Consider the following 16,619-nt stretch of genomic DNA (forward strand, 5'->3'; position numbering starts at 1 on the left):
AGGTTCGTCGACGAACTTTCTACAGGACTCGTCGACGAGGTGACGTGACTCATCGACGAATCTCGCAGGATAAATAGGGTTAAACGTGATTTTTCAGTTATTTTCCTGCACATAACTTCTCTCTCTCTCTCTCTCTTACCCTTCAGTTCCTCCTCCTTCTCTCTAAGATTTTGGGCCAGATTTCCGCCGGTTCGAGGATCTGAAGCCACCACGACGCTCCTGAGAAAGTTCTCTGCAAATCTGCCGGAGCGAATCATCGATGGGACTGAGGTGAAAACCATCCCAAATTCAAGGTAAGACTTTCTACTCAATATTTGGCTTTTTGGCAGTTGTCAAAAGTGTAGTATGCGTAGAAATACTGAACTTTAGTTATGGGGAATGTTATTTTTAAGGTGTTGAACAGGGAACCCTACGGGTGCAGGAGTGTTTGATTTAGGGGCTTTTCAAGAAAAATAAACTAAGCTAGTATTTTATGAAAAGTTTGTATAATATTATAGCATATGATTTCAGAAAAATAAATATATTTATACATGATTTCTATTTGGGAAAATAATGTTAAAAATGATGGTATGTTAAATATGCGAAAAACCTGTTTAGTGTAGCATGAGTAGAAATTGTTATGAAATACTGTTTTCTAGGAACGTGTTAATGATACGGAATTTTATAATGGAAAACCGGCGTACGGGCCGAGATTTTAATACATTTGCCGGCGTACAGGTCGAGCTATGTGTTTGATTTGCCGGCGTATGGGCCGAACTATGTATATGATTTGTCAACGTACGGGCCGAGCTATGGATGTGATTTGCTGGCGTACGAGCCGAGCTATGGATGTGATTTGCCAGTGTATGAGTCGAACTATGGATGTGATTTGCTAGCGTACGGGCTGTGCTATGATATGATTTGCCGACGAACGGGCCGAGTTATGGTAAAATGTGAAATACCGGCGTACAGGCCGATGATTTTCATGATATACGTATATATGAAAATGATATGATTGACTTGATAATTAATGATATGAAATATCCATGTATCACAGTTTAAATATATGTTATATGATATCAGAACCTGGTTGGCTTAGTCTAAGCTAGGACTTACATGGTACCGTTGTTATGTGTCCATGGTTATCATGATCATGATATCTATATTAACGCCGCTGTACGAAGTAGTGTGAGATTGGATGGTCGATGTGGTTTTTAAGAAGTGTGTGAGCGCCCCTGGTGTATGGACCAGGTTTGACAGACCAATCAGACTTACAGACTGTACTTTTGACTTGGCAGTGGTTGGCCAACCATTGTTAGGTCCCGCCTTCGGGCCACATAACCCAGTCATGTGGGGGTATACATGATAACAGCCAGCTAACCTACCAGGAATGTTTTTGTATTATTATTATGAGATGATATATGTTTATGAAAATGCAATATATTCTGCCATGTTTTGATGATATATATGTTTTACCAGATTTCACATAACAGTTTACTGAATATGTTTTGTATGGTATATGTATAACACGGAATACTCATGTTGCCACACATTAGTACTAGTTTATTTCCCTTACTGAGAGGTATCTTACCCCGAATTTTATAAACTTTTCAGGAGCCCCTAATAGGAGAGTGGAAAAAGCCCCGCTAATCTAGTGCTGTCGATTTGCCCTCTTTGAAGGGTAAGTTTTAGTAGGGACGGTTGGATTTTGTGGAAAATGTCCCTAGATCTTGTTTTTGGGATGTGTATATTGAAATGCAGTGGATATAGTGACTCTGGTATTTATGGTATTGTGATGGAGGATTATGTATGTATGTATGTGATTTTATATTTTCTGCTGCATAGGCCTCCGTGATGTGTTTCTGATGTATCCCTGAGACCCACAGGTCCAAGTGGATTATGATCTGCTAAGTTTTGTGATATTGATTTAATTATATTATGAAAAAAAAAATGTGGAAATTAAGCAGATTGTCACAGGGAGGGCCTTAGCCCATTTACATGGTATAAGGCTAGCCAGTCCCTCCACATGGCCTAGCAGTGCCCACGAAATGAACAAGTTGAACTGCCCTTTTTTGTTGTTGCTCTTTTTTATTAATTATATTTTAATCTCTTTTGAAAGATTAATCTGTCCTCTATAGATCCTAATTCAGACATGGAATAAGATAACTATTATAACAGTCCAGTGTTGAGCTATTTAGTCCCATCCAATACCATAAACCTTAGCCAGCAAAACAGATGACGTTGTTATGGTGCAATTTGAAAGGTTCAACATTCTATGGAGGCCCTTAAAAGTAAGTACAATTACAAAAATATGGTTAATTTTAGTTTTGGAAGGGACACAATTTACTACAAGGGCAAAACTAGTTCAATGGCATAAGCTGGCACTGGCAACATAGAATGCTGCTATGTCAAGCACAAGTAGGCTCTTTCTAACCCCTAATGAATTGTTGTATCCCATTGCTCCTTGGAGTAGTTTTATCAAGAAATGATCATACAGCACAAATTTTGGCAAAGAATGAAATATTTCTACTTGATCAGCAACAAGTTGAAAATTGTAAAATACCTGAGGTTCATAGTCCTTTGTCAGTAGAATATTATCAGCCTTGATATCTCTGTGAATAATTCGCCTTTGACAATTCTCATGAAGATACATTAGGCCATCAGCTGTCCCTAAAGCAATCTTATACCTAATACTCCAATCTAGTTTTTCTTTTGAACCTGGAAAACATAGTTAAAAGAAGTACACGACACCTGTAAACCAAGGGGCAAAGATGATTAGAGAAACATGAGCATGGGAATTGTGAACAAACCATGAAGAACGGAGGCTAAGCTCCCACGTGGAGATAATTGGATGACAAGGTGCACTCCTTCTTCAACTCCATACCCAATCAACTTTGCAGTGTTAGGATGATTTACATGGGCTATAATGCCAACTTCAGATAAAAAGCATGCTATCCTCTCTTCTTGTGTTCCTCGGGTTAGCCGTTTAATTGCTACCAGCTGCCCATTTTGAAGACACCCCTTGTAAACTTCAGCATAACCGCCCTTTCCAATCAAATTTTCTATTAAAAAAGAAATATCATCACTATGGAGGCTAAGAGTGCTACACATTCATACCCTATGGTTGGCAAAGCAACATAAAAATTTGCCTCAACAAAAGAGCTCAGTCTTATTCAATTTGGCATCCTATTAAACAAACAAACAACACATCCATAAATTTACATCTTCTAATAATTACCCTTTCTATCAAGATTCCAATCATGATTTTTCTAGAAGCAACCATAACTTTTTTGTGTACTTTGTCAGTTTGACAATTGGACCAGTACACTTCACTATGAAATTGGATAAAAATCCAAATCAGTTACCACAAAATTGAACTGAGAAATTAAAATCCAGTGAATATATGCAGCAAATGAATCTGAATCCTCACCTTGGCTGAAATTGTTTGTTGCATTTTGGAGATCAGAGAGTGTGAAGTTCTTCCATGATGACTTGAAGTAGCAAAAATTTGCTTCCTCAGGTTGATTCAGCTCTGCAGAAGCTTTTTCTCTTGCACTTCTGCTCTTTCGTGTTGATATCTTTGGCACAAGAGGAGGGAAGGTTGGTAACCGTTTCATTGACTTTCTTTTCCACAAATTGAAGAATCCACGCCAATGAGAAAGTGAGCTTGAAGTTGAGCAATGAGTTCCGGATTCAAATGAATTGGTTTTGGAAGAATCCATTTCAGATTCCAAGATTCCCTCTAAAACTCCCCTAGGAGAAGACACATCTTGTCTCTCCTTTTCCACATCCAAACATCTCAAATCTAGAAGAGAAAAACCATTGCATGAGGAAAGTGGAAATTAAGACAAATGAATATGCATGTACTCATACACAAGTGCCATGGAGAGAGTTCCAAGGAAGATGACTAATGGAGAGCACCTTGGGCAGAAAAAGATGAAGAGAGCAGAGAACCTAGTGTTGTATATCCTACAGGATCATTGCCATCTTCTGGTGCATTTTCTGGTTTGTCACCAGAAGCCTCACCACTTCCCCTGCATAAATAATATCTACATGTTAATGAAGAATCTCCAGTCACCCTGCCCCCCTACACAAAAAAAAAAAAAAACGGGGGGGTGGGGTGGGGGGGGGGGGGGGAGAGTAAAAAAAAGAAGAAGTAGAAATGGCGTCAAACTCAAAATGTCCAACAGTCCATAACAGGAAGCAGCCGGAAAATATCCCAAAAACAATTTTAGAAGGGGAAATGGAGAAAGTAGGAGAAATTAAATGGAACCCCTAATAAGCTCTTAAGCCACAACATAGTCATCCATATTCAGAAAAAATAACAGAAAAAAATAAAAAACACAGAAGATACAATGCCAAAACCTAAATATGCTACATTATCTAAAGGAACGATCAAATCCACAACATCCATGTGCTGACTTTCTTTATAAGGTTAACTAGATTTAACTAAGGTCTTTAAATCACAAAAATAGAAATCCTAGCATCCTTATCCATTATCGATCCAAGAAATCTTTCAAACCAAACTCCAAAATAACAGTGAAAATTAATATATTTAGAAAAAGAATATAAAAAACAACGTATGGAAATCTCTAAACCTGCGCTGCCATTGCATTTGTTGAGTATATCTTGAATTCTTATGCCTCAAGCCAACTGATACCGGGCCCTTCCTGAGAGAGGGGGGGGGGGGGGTGCCGAAGTGGAGCCCATGAGGCAAACTGCCCATTGCATGTCACCTATTATGAGGTCGCTATGCAGAGTTGGAACAGACCCGACTCTAGCCAGCAATCTGTTTCGTATTTGCAAGTCATACATATGCTTGTAGGGTTTGGACAATTTATTTTTTCATCTACATGAGATTATGAATGTCTAGGATTAGGGTTTGAGCATCGTGAGATTCTGATAATAGCTGTGCCTTCATTTGATCCATTATAAAATTTCTCTCCTCCCTTGCCCATGTATGTAGGCTTCAAAGACGAACACAGTAAATCATGGTGTTCGCCTTGTGTTTCTTTTCGTTTGGTTTACTCATCTCCTTTGCAGTTGCGTTATTTTGGAGTTTGATTGTAACAGCATCAGAATACAAAATCCCCAAAAAGTGTAAGCCCAGATTTCTTAAAGCTTAGACACTCTTTTTTTTAAAAGTAAAATTAGAGAATGAACAATACATATACTTCTGAATCTGCAATGCTAAAGTTCAAAAATACAAAAGCAACAAAACCCATCAGCTAAAGCTCCTAAACAATTAGATAAAACAGAATATATATCCGAATCTTGAATCTACTTTGTCATCACATAGAAAAAGAATCTCTGAAAACCCAAAAGCTGAAATTTAAAGGCATCGGAAAAACAATCAGAGAAGCACAACCACAAGAGAAAAAAATAGGGAAATATCTTCCAAATTAACAAAAATAATGAGCTGAAGCTCGAGAAATATGGGGGAAAGAAGGAGGTGGGGAACAGGTATGCACGAAAAAAAAACAAACAAACACGCGCGCGCGCACATACACACACAAAATACACAATACTAAATCTCTCAATCTGCCTATTAGTCGCCGGAAGAAAAAAAAAATGCACTAGACCCAAAAGCCCAAACTCAAAACACTCATGTAAAAACTAAAAGATGAGAAGAATGAGGAGAACCCAAATGTGGGAACGCAAAGAAGAAAGCGTACCACGAAGAAGGAGCTCCAATGTCTAGAGGAGCATTGGCCATGAACACTGAAATCAGATAAGGCAGAGGAGAGAGGGACAAGAGAAAATGTGATAGGAGAGAAAGAGCCAGAGGCTAACATATTCATGAAATCGCTCTGTTCTGTGATTAGGAAAAAAAGACTCTGCACTTTTGTCTACATTTGCCCAAATTTACCTGCAAGGAACTCGGCCTATTTTGTCCAGAGGAGTTGAGAACTCAAAAAAGGAATGGCACGTTCTATATATGGAAAGCTCTCAACATAGCTCTATGGATGAGCTCGAATGCATCGCTCCCTCTCTCTATCCCTCCTCTTCCCTCCCCCTCTCTCTGGTTGGAGCCCACAAGGATCGCTGCAGCCTGCACCTGTGGGTGTTCGACAAGTGGAGGACGAAGAGCGCCGAAGTGCTATCAGCCTCTGCGACACAGGGAGGGGTAGAGAGAGATAGGGGGGGACTGGGGGAGGAAGGGAGGGAGGGAGAGTGAACGTTATAAAATATGAATCAAAAGTGGGGTTTTTTGCAAGACTGAATTGTGAAATATGAACTAAATTTGGGGTCCTTTAGAAATAAAATATCTGCCCCAAATCTTCTGTTATTTCAACTATAGCCCAAATGGGTTTTTAAATTTATCAATTTTGACCTTCTCTGTTTCCCTTCCCTTTCTAATTTAAGAGGGACAAGTCGGTTCCCATTTGACCATTTTGGATGAGACTGAGAATTATTTTGACAATAAGACAATTTCAATTTTTTCCTAAAACACAGATTATCTATTATAGCTATTGGTTACAAAGTAAACTTATTGAAGGTTAATTCAAAATTTCGAAAGATTTAGGAGCATTAATGAATTGAGAAACAAATCTTTGATAGTTAATTGATTTGCAAAATACTAAATAAGAGGAAGTATCTAAATTAGTCTCAACACACCATGAATGAAGAATGAGTAATACTTAACTGTATATAGAAATATAATTAAACATAGAATAAGTTGTTAGATGAACAGTTTAGTGATATTAAATTCAAATGTGATATGGTTAAGGGTATTGATTTTTTTAGTTGATCAAAGTTGTTCATGATTTGGTTAGATCATTGTTGTTAGGCTTATACAACCTTTAATTCTCTCACAGTTTGATAACAAGCACAGGTTAATTCATGTTTAAAAGATAATTTCAATTTTAAAGTAGTAAAACACATTTATATACAAATAGAAACATCTGTATATCATTTCAAAGTATCCTTAGAGATTTTAAATTCTTTAAAATATTAGTAAGAAACTGCGTTATAAATATTTCATTACATAGTTTCTCTTATCAATCTATGTAGAAATTCAGTTTGCGAGGAAAAAATAAAATAAAATAAAATAAATATTTGACTGACTAAACCTTACATATAATCATATATTTAAAAAAAAAAACCATCACTTAAGATTTTCTTTATAAAATTAATTTTTATGTTAAGTATGATTTCAAAAAAACCATATTATATAAGGGTGGGAAACCCCTTTTCTCACTTGTTTACTTTTATGGGTACTGCCCATTTGTTTGCTCTTATTTTACCTCTTCTTAATTTGAGTTTGTGAGTTTGTACTCTCTTGCTCATTGCCAGCCTCGTGCTACTTGTAAGTCTTGTGTATATATATATATATATATATATTTTTTTTTTTTTTATTTTTTTTTTTCTTTGCATAAGGATTTTTTTTTTTTTTTAAGTGTATGAGATTATGCATGAGGTTTTTTCACTTTGAATTTTGAGTTTTTTTTTTAATACATGTTAGGGTTTGAATATGAATTTAAAAACTTTCATGCTTCTTTCATATAAGGCATGTGTACAGGGTGACTTGCTATTTGGACCTATATGACGTTATATTTTTTAGTGATTTTCTTTTGTTTTACTTTTTTTTTTATAAATTTCTTTTGTATTTTTTTTAACTTTATCTTAATTAAATGACTATAAAATTACACTGGCTTGGTCGCTGCAACCCCCCTTTATGAGGAGACACCCCTTCTATCCTAAAATCATAAACTCTAAACCATAAACCCTAACACACGCGCGCGCGCGCGCGCGCGCACACACACACACACACACACACACACACACATATATATATATATATATATATATAGATATATGCATGTGCTCAATGTGCATTTGATGGAATTTATTGAATATGCAACTCAGTCCATATATTCGGATATATTATTGAGTCTATGCACATCACTGGAAATTCTATTATTGAAAGTAAATATATGAGGGTCTGGTCATGCGACCCCCTTTGTATATGTGTGTGTGAGTGAGGTCTTTGATTCTAGAAGATATATTCACCATGTAAGCAATCAAAGAATCTAAACAACCCAAATCAAATAGTTCACTAATATATTTAAAAAATGAAGCACAAATGAGGTTATGGATTAAGTGTGCAAAAGATTTATCAAAGATAAAGGCAAACTTTCAATTCTTGCAATTTGTATGCAAGAAACTCACAAGTTAAAATAATTTTTCCAAACAATGCTAATCAATAAATAACAATATAGGAAAAATTACCAAGCAAACTCTCAATGAAAAATTTTCAAATGAGTATAGAAATTTGAGAGTATATAGAGATTTGAGTAGGAAAATACTCGTAACAATAAAGCTCAAAACTCCCCTTCAAGTTGCAATTAATTTGCAAGTGAGAAGTATAAGCAAATAAATTTCTCCACTCTTAAAAAGATTTTAGCAAGTAATGTAAGAGAGAGTATGAAAAAATTTGCTTGAAAATATGTTGTATGGGCAAATGGGAGTATAAGAATTTGAGAGGATTTTTCCTTAATCTATTTACTAATCTCCTACTTAATCAAGGCAAATGAAGGGCTATATATAGTTTTTCCTAAAAAAATAATCGTTGGGACTCAATCGAAAACTTTAGAAAAGTTTAATGAGGATTTTTATCCTAATTACTGCGGTTATTTTAAGTGAACCTGAGAGGTTCCGTCGCCCGGTCATAGGGTCGGTCACCCCGAACAGACACAAAGCTCATATTGGGTTCAGTTGGCTGAGAATAGGACTGGTCGGCCAAACCAAGGCGAAAAACCAAACCTTCGTAGGTTTGGTCACCTGGTTTAGGATTTGATCTGCTGGTTTTTGCTATTCGATCGCCCGAGGTGATTTTGAACTATAGGTTCGGGCGGCTGGGGCTGGTAAAAAGTGACAGCTCTAAGGTTCGGTCAACCGTGGAGTTTTAGTTCAAATATGGGTCCGTCTCCCTAGTCAAGTCAAAGAATTGACTTTTTACCAGTTCGGTCGACGGAGGCATTTTTAACGCCTTAAGGTCAGTCTAAGGTCTCTTAAGCATTAAACTCTATCATGCATGCAAATGCATTATTATAGACCCAAATATTAAATGCATTACAATACAACACAAAAATGTCTTCATTCTTTTTGCCTCTTGTTAAGCATCATGAAGTATGATCTTCGTGGTCCTTATGGTTTTCTTATGTCCTTACCATCCGTGCGTGCAAAGAATTTACCATGTTCATAAGCTTAGTGCACAAGTAAGATACTTATGCTTTGTCAGCATCAAAACAGGAATCAGACTCAAAAAGTTAACAGAATTTGAGGCAAAAAAAAAAAGGGATTAAACCCATTTTAGTCAAATTGAAATTGCATGATATGTGTCTTTTATTTATTTTATTGGGTTTGTACATATTGTTGAAAAGTGGAATAAAATAGAGTAGAAAAGTAATGGATTGAAGTTTTGAATTGTGACTACTATAAATCGAGTGATAATTTCGTTCTAATATTCTATCTGAGAGTTATGAGTATTTATCAAATCTGTTCCTATCTAACTGAACGCTATTAGATCAAATAACAAAGACATTGTTGAGTTGAAAAAACACTTGTTAGGACCGGAGGAGCCCATGGGTGGGCTTAATACGCATGGGTGAACACCAACTTGACCCAAAAGCTTAAGCCTATTGGGTCTTGGGCCCAACCATGTATATAAGGACCCATCATCCACTCAAAGTTTTCAATGTGGGACAAACTTACAAGTGGAAGTCTCAATAATCTCCTCCTCACTTGTGAGTTCCAACTAGTCCCCCTTGAACAGAAATCGTCTCCCTTTTGGGAGTAAGCCCAATTCTTCAACAGTTGCTCTCAAGTGGGCCTTACCACTAGTGCTTTACGTGCCTCAGATTGCATTCCACATGCCTCCAAACCAATCCTACCTCCCACGTTAGGAAAATTACCTTCACATCTCGACTTTTTTTACGATGTCGCTCACCCAGAGTTACAACCCATCATCTCTGATACCACTTGTAAGGACCCTATGAGCAATAAGCAAGCACCAGAAATTGAGAGACACCAGAAATTTACGTGGTACGGTCAAAAATCACATCTCTACTTCTGATCACCTTTTTGTTTTCATCATCCCAAATGTGATACTTATATTCATCTTCACCATAACCAACGAAGGTGCATTTCTAGGATTTCGGATCCAGCTTATTCTTGACATGATCATTGATATGTACATATGCAACACAACCAAAAACTCTTAAATGTGAAAGTCTTACCTCTTTATTATTCCATACTTCTTCTGGTAGATTATAGTCCAATGGTACTAATGGACTTCTATTAATCAAATAAGTTGTTGTGTTGACTACTTCTACCCAAAACATCTTTGGCAAGCCTGACTGCATACGCATGCTTCTGACTTTTTCTGTCAACGTTCTGTTCATCTGCTCGGCTACGCCGTTGTGTTGAGACGTACCTAGCACAGCTCTTTCCATTCTAATACCATGCTCATAGTAGAATTTATTGAACTCGGTGTCAACATACTCACCACTGTTATTTGTTCTCAGTTTCTTGATTTTCAAACTAGTTTCATTTTCTACCATTGCTTTCCAAATTTTAAAAGCATCAAAAACATCAGATTTATATTTCAAGAAGTAAACTCATACCTTCCATAAATGATCATCAATAAATGTCACGAAGTAATGCTTCCCACTTGTGGATGAAATGGTTGTTGGTCCCCATACATCTGAATGGACTAGCTCAAGTCTCTCCTTCTTTGGGGTACTAATGTTTATCTAGAAACTAACCCTTTTCTGTTTCCCAAATATGCAATCCTTACATATGTCAATCTTCACCGACTGTAAATCACTCAACTTACCCTTTGAGTGCATCACCCTGAGTCCCTTCTCACTTAGGTGTCTGAGTCATTGATGTCATATGTTGCTATCATCATTTTCCTGTAGCAACTGTAATAGACATGCATGCATTAGGAGTTACATAAACAGTACCACTTTTCTTACCTCGTGCAATCGTTAGTGCACCTTTCGAAATCTTCCATTCATCACCAATGAAAGTTGTGTTATTTCCTTCATCTGCTAGTTGACCAACTGAGATCAAATTCTTCCTCAAGTCTAGAATATATCTGACATCTCTCAGCTTCTATACTGACCCACTTCATTGTTCCCTTGCCGGCAATGTCGCAAGGTTGATCATTGCCAAGATATACTTTACTGAAATTACCTGATGTACATTCCTCTAAGCAATATCTGCTGCAAGTGGCATGGAATGAAGCTCCAGAGTCTAACACTCAAGACTCTTTTTTGCTCTCCAAAGAGCATAACAACATATCATCATTTTCTGAAGCAACATTTGCTTCTGTCTTTAACTTTGTCTCATATTCTTTCTTTAGAATTTTGCATTAGTTCTTGTAATGACCAATTTTTCCACAGTTCCAGCACTCAATAATTTTTGTGCCCTGAGAACCTGTGTCCTGAGAACCTCTAAGATTTCTTGATTAAGACCGCCTGGGCCTAGATCCGCCACAGTTGTTTGATCGTCCATGCCTGTTTCCTCTACCTCAAATTTCTATGTTCAAGGCTGAACTCGAAGTGGAACCATAGTTTGACTGCATTCTGATTTCTTTCGTCAAAATCATGCTAACGACCTCATCATATACAAGCTTTGATTTCCTTGCAGTAGCAACACCATTCCAACTTTCGAGCAACTGACTAAGAATCAGTAGGGCATGAATCTCACTATCAAGTGTAATCCCGACTGAGGCGAGTTGATCTGACAACTCGTTGAAATTATTCAAATGTTTGCTAAAACTTTCACCTGCAGACATGATCATAGTAACTAATATTTTCATAAGATGTACCTTATTAGCGGTTGACGGCTGCTCGTACATATTAGAAAGTGCATCTGTCACGCCCCGAATCCGCAGGTGGGTCCTAGGTGTGAATTTAGTAACCTAATATGTCTCTGTATCAATTTAAAACATACATGATATAACACAAAAAGAGGGTTCAACCTCGTGGGGTGAACGGATGCCTCATATACATACACATAAACATCCATACTCATCAAAATACATAGCGAAATACAATCTTTTTATACAAATGCAGTATCATACCAGAGTCTATACAAGCTAGGATATACATTCCCATAATACTAAGCATACCTCAAGTGTCTACAAAACCATCCCGATAACCTGGATACCAAAACTCGTACCTAATAGGTACTAGCAATAGCTAACGACACCCCCGCTCCTAGATGCTAGGATGCTAGTTACGGCTACCTGAAGGACCTAAAAAAAAAAAAAAAACATTGTACGTACATTCAGGGAGAGACACCTCTTTGTAAGGAAGAAAACAGGTTATATCAGTGTGTGGCATACCACTGTTATTTTACATACTTCATAACACTATAAAATACGATACAGTTTGAAACATTTCCATATAGTTTCATACAGTTACATACAGTTCTAGTATTTTCACAAAACCATTCCAGTACATACGATACCCAAAACATACGGTCAGTGTCGTCACACTAGTACGCAACTACACAAGGTCACCTAAGTCTCACAGCTATTACATTGCTACATACGTAACTACGTTGCGACGACTGAGGCCCACAGTGATTACATTGCTCCATACGCAACTACACAAAGTCACCTAAGTCTCACAACGATTACATTGCTACATACACAACTACGCTGCGACGACCGAGGCCCACAATGATTACATTGCTCCATACGGTGTAGAACACACCCATCAGTGACCAAACGGAACATACTGGTGATATTTCACACCCCGGATATAGAGTCGGCCACTCTTACCAATGATAGTTAACCGGTACATGGCGCATCATATGGTAATTAGTAGCCATATAACTATTTCGACGTACGGTAATTAGCCGCCCCTAGCCGATTTCACAAAACCTGGAATCATTTTGGAACTCACGTTCCTATACATTTTAGTGTAATGTAATTAGCCGCCACATAGCTGTTTTACAAATACCTAGAACAATTACATACAACCACACATACCACACTTATTTGGTTTACGGTAAATCATTTGTTTTCCATTTCAAGTATACAGTTTATGCAAATATGGATAACAGTTATCTCAATAATGCAGTTTAAACAAAATGAACGGTTTTCCAAACAAAGTAGAGATGATACCCGAAATCCTTAAATTTTCCCAAAAATTGTAACTCAAAAATCCCGTATTTTACCCGACAGATTTCCCCAAATAAGTTACCAAAACATACATATGATCGTAGCCTACAAGCTTACCGATTCTGATTTCGAAAATAAACTGATATAAACTAAATCCCCTTACCTTAACCCGAATTCCAACTACGAACTCTATAGTCCCCAACTTTACGAACCGAGACTCCAAAACCCACAAACCACAGTACAATACATGCTTACAATTCGTACTACTACACATATCCTGAATCAAAAACAATAACTGAGCCTTACCTCGATTTTAGCTCGAAACTCAAAATCGCTCAAAACGAGATTTCGATCCGCTAGAAACGTAAAGAATCATTCCCTGATCCTCGCAGTAACGTTGGATTTATGAATCAGGCGACGAACGGCGAAGAAATCAAGGAGAGAGAGAGAGAGAGAGAGCTTCGAGTTTTAGAGAGAGAGGAAGAGGATTTCTAAATCTTAGCCAAGAAGCAACCCCAAAATATCCTTTAAAGGCTTTTGACTTGGGTGGATTTGTCAACGAATTGGCGTCCTCGTCGACGAATCCGCCATTACTTTCGTCGACAAAGGGGTGGCCTTGTCGACGAGCCGAATATTCTCCGAACCTCTCAACATTCCCTCGTCGACGAGCCTCTGAATTTCGTCGACAAGGAGCCTTCAACCTTCGTCGACAAATGATGGCCTTGTCGACGAAGTCTGCACAATTACCTTTTTACCCTTCTTTCAAGTATCAAATCCACATACTACCGTTTGGGTTCTTACAGCATCCATCAAAGACTTGGTGGTTGATATGTGCTTGATATTAAATGCCACAAACTTTGACAATGTCATTTTGATAGCTCCGAGAGCTTTTCGGTCAAGCAACTCCCACTCATCCTCGTTCATAGATGTTGGCTTACCCTTCAATGGTAAGTGCAACTCCTTCCCAAACAAGTAATCTTCAATTTGTATTTTCTCGAAACCGAAATTGTTGTCGTTAAACATCTCGATCTTTGAGCTTTTTTTGTTCGACATCTCGATTCACTGATTTAGAGATGGAATTAGCTCAAATGGATAGCACGGTTGAATCCAGAATGGTTGAAAACCTTATAAATGGTTCAAGTTGTTCAAAAAATGGACCCAAATGACTCCAAAAAACCTAATCAAAGATCGAGTCAAATCTGGTCAACGGTTGCTGACGTGGCAGGTGTGGGGTCCACTACTAACATGGCGCTGACGTGGCACTATGGGGCCCACCTGATGGCATATTATGTGGGTCCCACTAATGATGTGGCAGTGATGTGACACCTGACGTGGCGGTGACGCAGCGTTTGACGAGGCTTGACTCAACGCTGACAGGACGCGTGGCTCGCTGACGTGGACGGACCAGTTATGGATCCGGGTCGGGATCTAGAGCTGGTTGCCGTGTCGGGTCGAGTTGAGGCAGCTGAGTGAGGAAGACACCTGGCACGTGTGCGGATGCGTGGCCGGCAGGTCACCGGCGCGTGATGGTGCGTGACGACACGGACAACTCTGGCGAGGCGCATGGCAACGCGTGTGATGTCGTCTGAACTCCTTTTAAGCTCCCGTTTGCACTGTCGGCTTCGTATCGGCGAGATGAACGTGATGGTGGCCTCAAAATTCAATTTCGAGCTACTGGATAGAGCTCTGATTTCGGTGAAAATCTCCAATCTAGCCTTTTTGCTCCAAACCAAACTCTGATACCACTTGTTAGGATCAGAGGAGCCCATAGGTGGGCTTAATACACATGGGCGAACACCAACTTGACCCAAAAGCTTAAGTCTATTGGGTCTTGGGCCCAACCATGTATATAAGTACCCATCATCTACTCAAATTTTTCAATGTGGGACAAACTCACAAGTGAAATTCTCAACAACATTATCTCATTGAAAGGTTCCATACATATGCCCTTTCTCAACGCATTTCCTGATTTTATTTTTTTATAATTATATTACATTCCATTACAATTAATGAAATAAAGACACAAGAAATAACCTTTTAAGATTGATGGAGTCTGTTTATTATCTTACCATGCATGACTTTGTTACTTCTTGAAAATTTTGAACAAGTTTCTAGCCATCATGTTGATAACTTTTTAAAAAAAAAAATAAAGAATTTATGTGATAATTCAAAAGTATTACTTTATTACTAACATAAAGTTCCATAATATATTAATTTACTCGGAAGCTAACTCAGAATTTAAGTATGAATTATGTGTATTTTTTTTCTTCTTTTTTTTTTTTTGTTTCTTTTAACATTTTTTTCATTGTCTATTTTTATAACTTTGTTTTTGGTTAAGCGATTGTGAGATTATATGGCTTTTGTCATTTGAACCATACATGTTCTTAGTACGCGTTTGATGTAATTTAGCCTAACATCGAAAGCCATGTTATGGGTGTCGATCATAGGGTTAGGTTTTAGGCATATCTTAAGATAAAGGAATTACCTTTTAGGATCGATCGAGCCTATTTAATTTTTTTACCAAGCATGTTTTCATTACCTTTTAGGATCGATGCATGTGGTATCACAAAATTTGCACAATATATTTATTTTGTTATACAATTATGCATGGATTTATGATGCTTAATTATTAGCATGAAATTTATTATGCTTTGTGGCGTATAAAATTCTTTCCAAGATTATTGTTTTTAAACTAACCGAAATTGTTGATAAGTTGGTCTCGCATGAACAAGACACTTTTATTCCTGGGCGTAGTATTTTTGAAAATATTACACTTACTTAAAAAATGGTTCAGTGTTTGCACAAAAAAATGGCTGACGACAATGTGATGGTAAAACTTGATATGGCTAAGGCTTATGACAGAGTGAATTAGAATTTTCTTTTGGAGGTTCTTAAGGCTTTTGGTTTTTCTGAGATGCTTTGCAAGCTAATAAAAAATTGTGTGTTCTCATGGTTTTCTGTTTTGATGAACATAACCTTTAAAGAGTTTTTTCAATCTACAAGAGGCTTGCGGCAAGGGGATCCACTCTCTCCTTATTTATTCATCATAATGGAGGAGATTTTGATGAGGTTGCTTAGGAAAAACTATGAGACTGGTCAGATTGGTCAATTTAATCATCCGATTGGGGCCCCATTAGTTTCGCATTTGTTATATGCGGATGATATTCTTATTTTTGCGAATGGTGGGAAGAGGTCTATTAGAAATTTAGTTTATGCTTTGGAAATGTTTGAAAAGTGGTCGGGTCAAAAAATTAGTAAGACAAAGTCAGCGCTATTCCTTTTGAAATACATCACTCCTGCTCGGAAGTGTGGTCTATTGAGAATTACGGGTTTTATGGAAGATAAATTCTCAGTTACATATTTGGGTGCGCCTTTGGTGTTTGGAAAATTGTCTTCCAAGACATTGGAGCCTCTTGTGGAGAAGATTAGAAAGAAAATTGTTCAGTGGAAATCTAAGTTGCTCTTGCAAGGTGAAAGATTGATTTTATTAAGACATGTG

At 37.6% G+C, this 16,619-nt stretch overlaps 1 protein-coding gene across 3 annotated transcripts in view; it reads right to left on the bottom strand.

Annotated features, from left to right (window-relative positions):
• Window positions 1-6,134, bottom strand: part of LOC131152920 (receptor-like cytosolic serine/threonine-protein kinase RBK2) — a 35,277-nt gene extending 29,143 nt beyond the window's left edge. The window contains exons 1-5 of one of the 3 annotated variants that reach the window (XM_058104881.1): window positions 5,655-6,134; window positions 3,901-4,013; window positions 3,410-3,784; window positions 2,790-3,041; window positions 2,543-2,697 (exon numbers count right to left, since the gene is read on the bottom strand). In XM_058104881.1, the coding sequence (XP_057960864.1) occupies window positions 2,543-2,697; window positions 2,790-3,041; window positions 3,410-3,784; window positions 3,901-4,013; window positions 5,655-5,695 (936 nt within the window). In that variant the 5' untranslated portion in view covers window positions 5,696-6,134. Of the gene's footprint in view, window positions 1-2,542; window positions 2,698-2,789; window positions 3,042-3,409; window positions 3,785-3,900; window positions 4,014-4,577 lie in introns of all 3 variants that reach the window. The other 2 variants (XM_058104883.1, XM_058104882.1) reach the window with 2 other exon arrangements.
• Window positions 6,135-16,619: the final 10,485 nt, after the last annotated feature.

This window comes from Malania oleifera, chromosome 4 (assembly GCF_029873635.1).
Source record: "Malania oleifera isolate guangnan ecotype guangnan chromosome 4, ASM2987363v1, whole genome shotgun sequence".
In the NCBI taxonomy this organism is placed as follows: Eukaryota; Viridiplantae; Streptophyta; class Magnoliopsida; order Santalales; family Ximeniaceae; genus Malania; species Malania oleifera.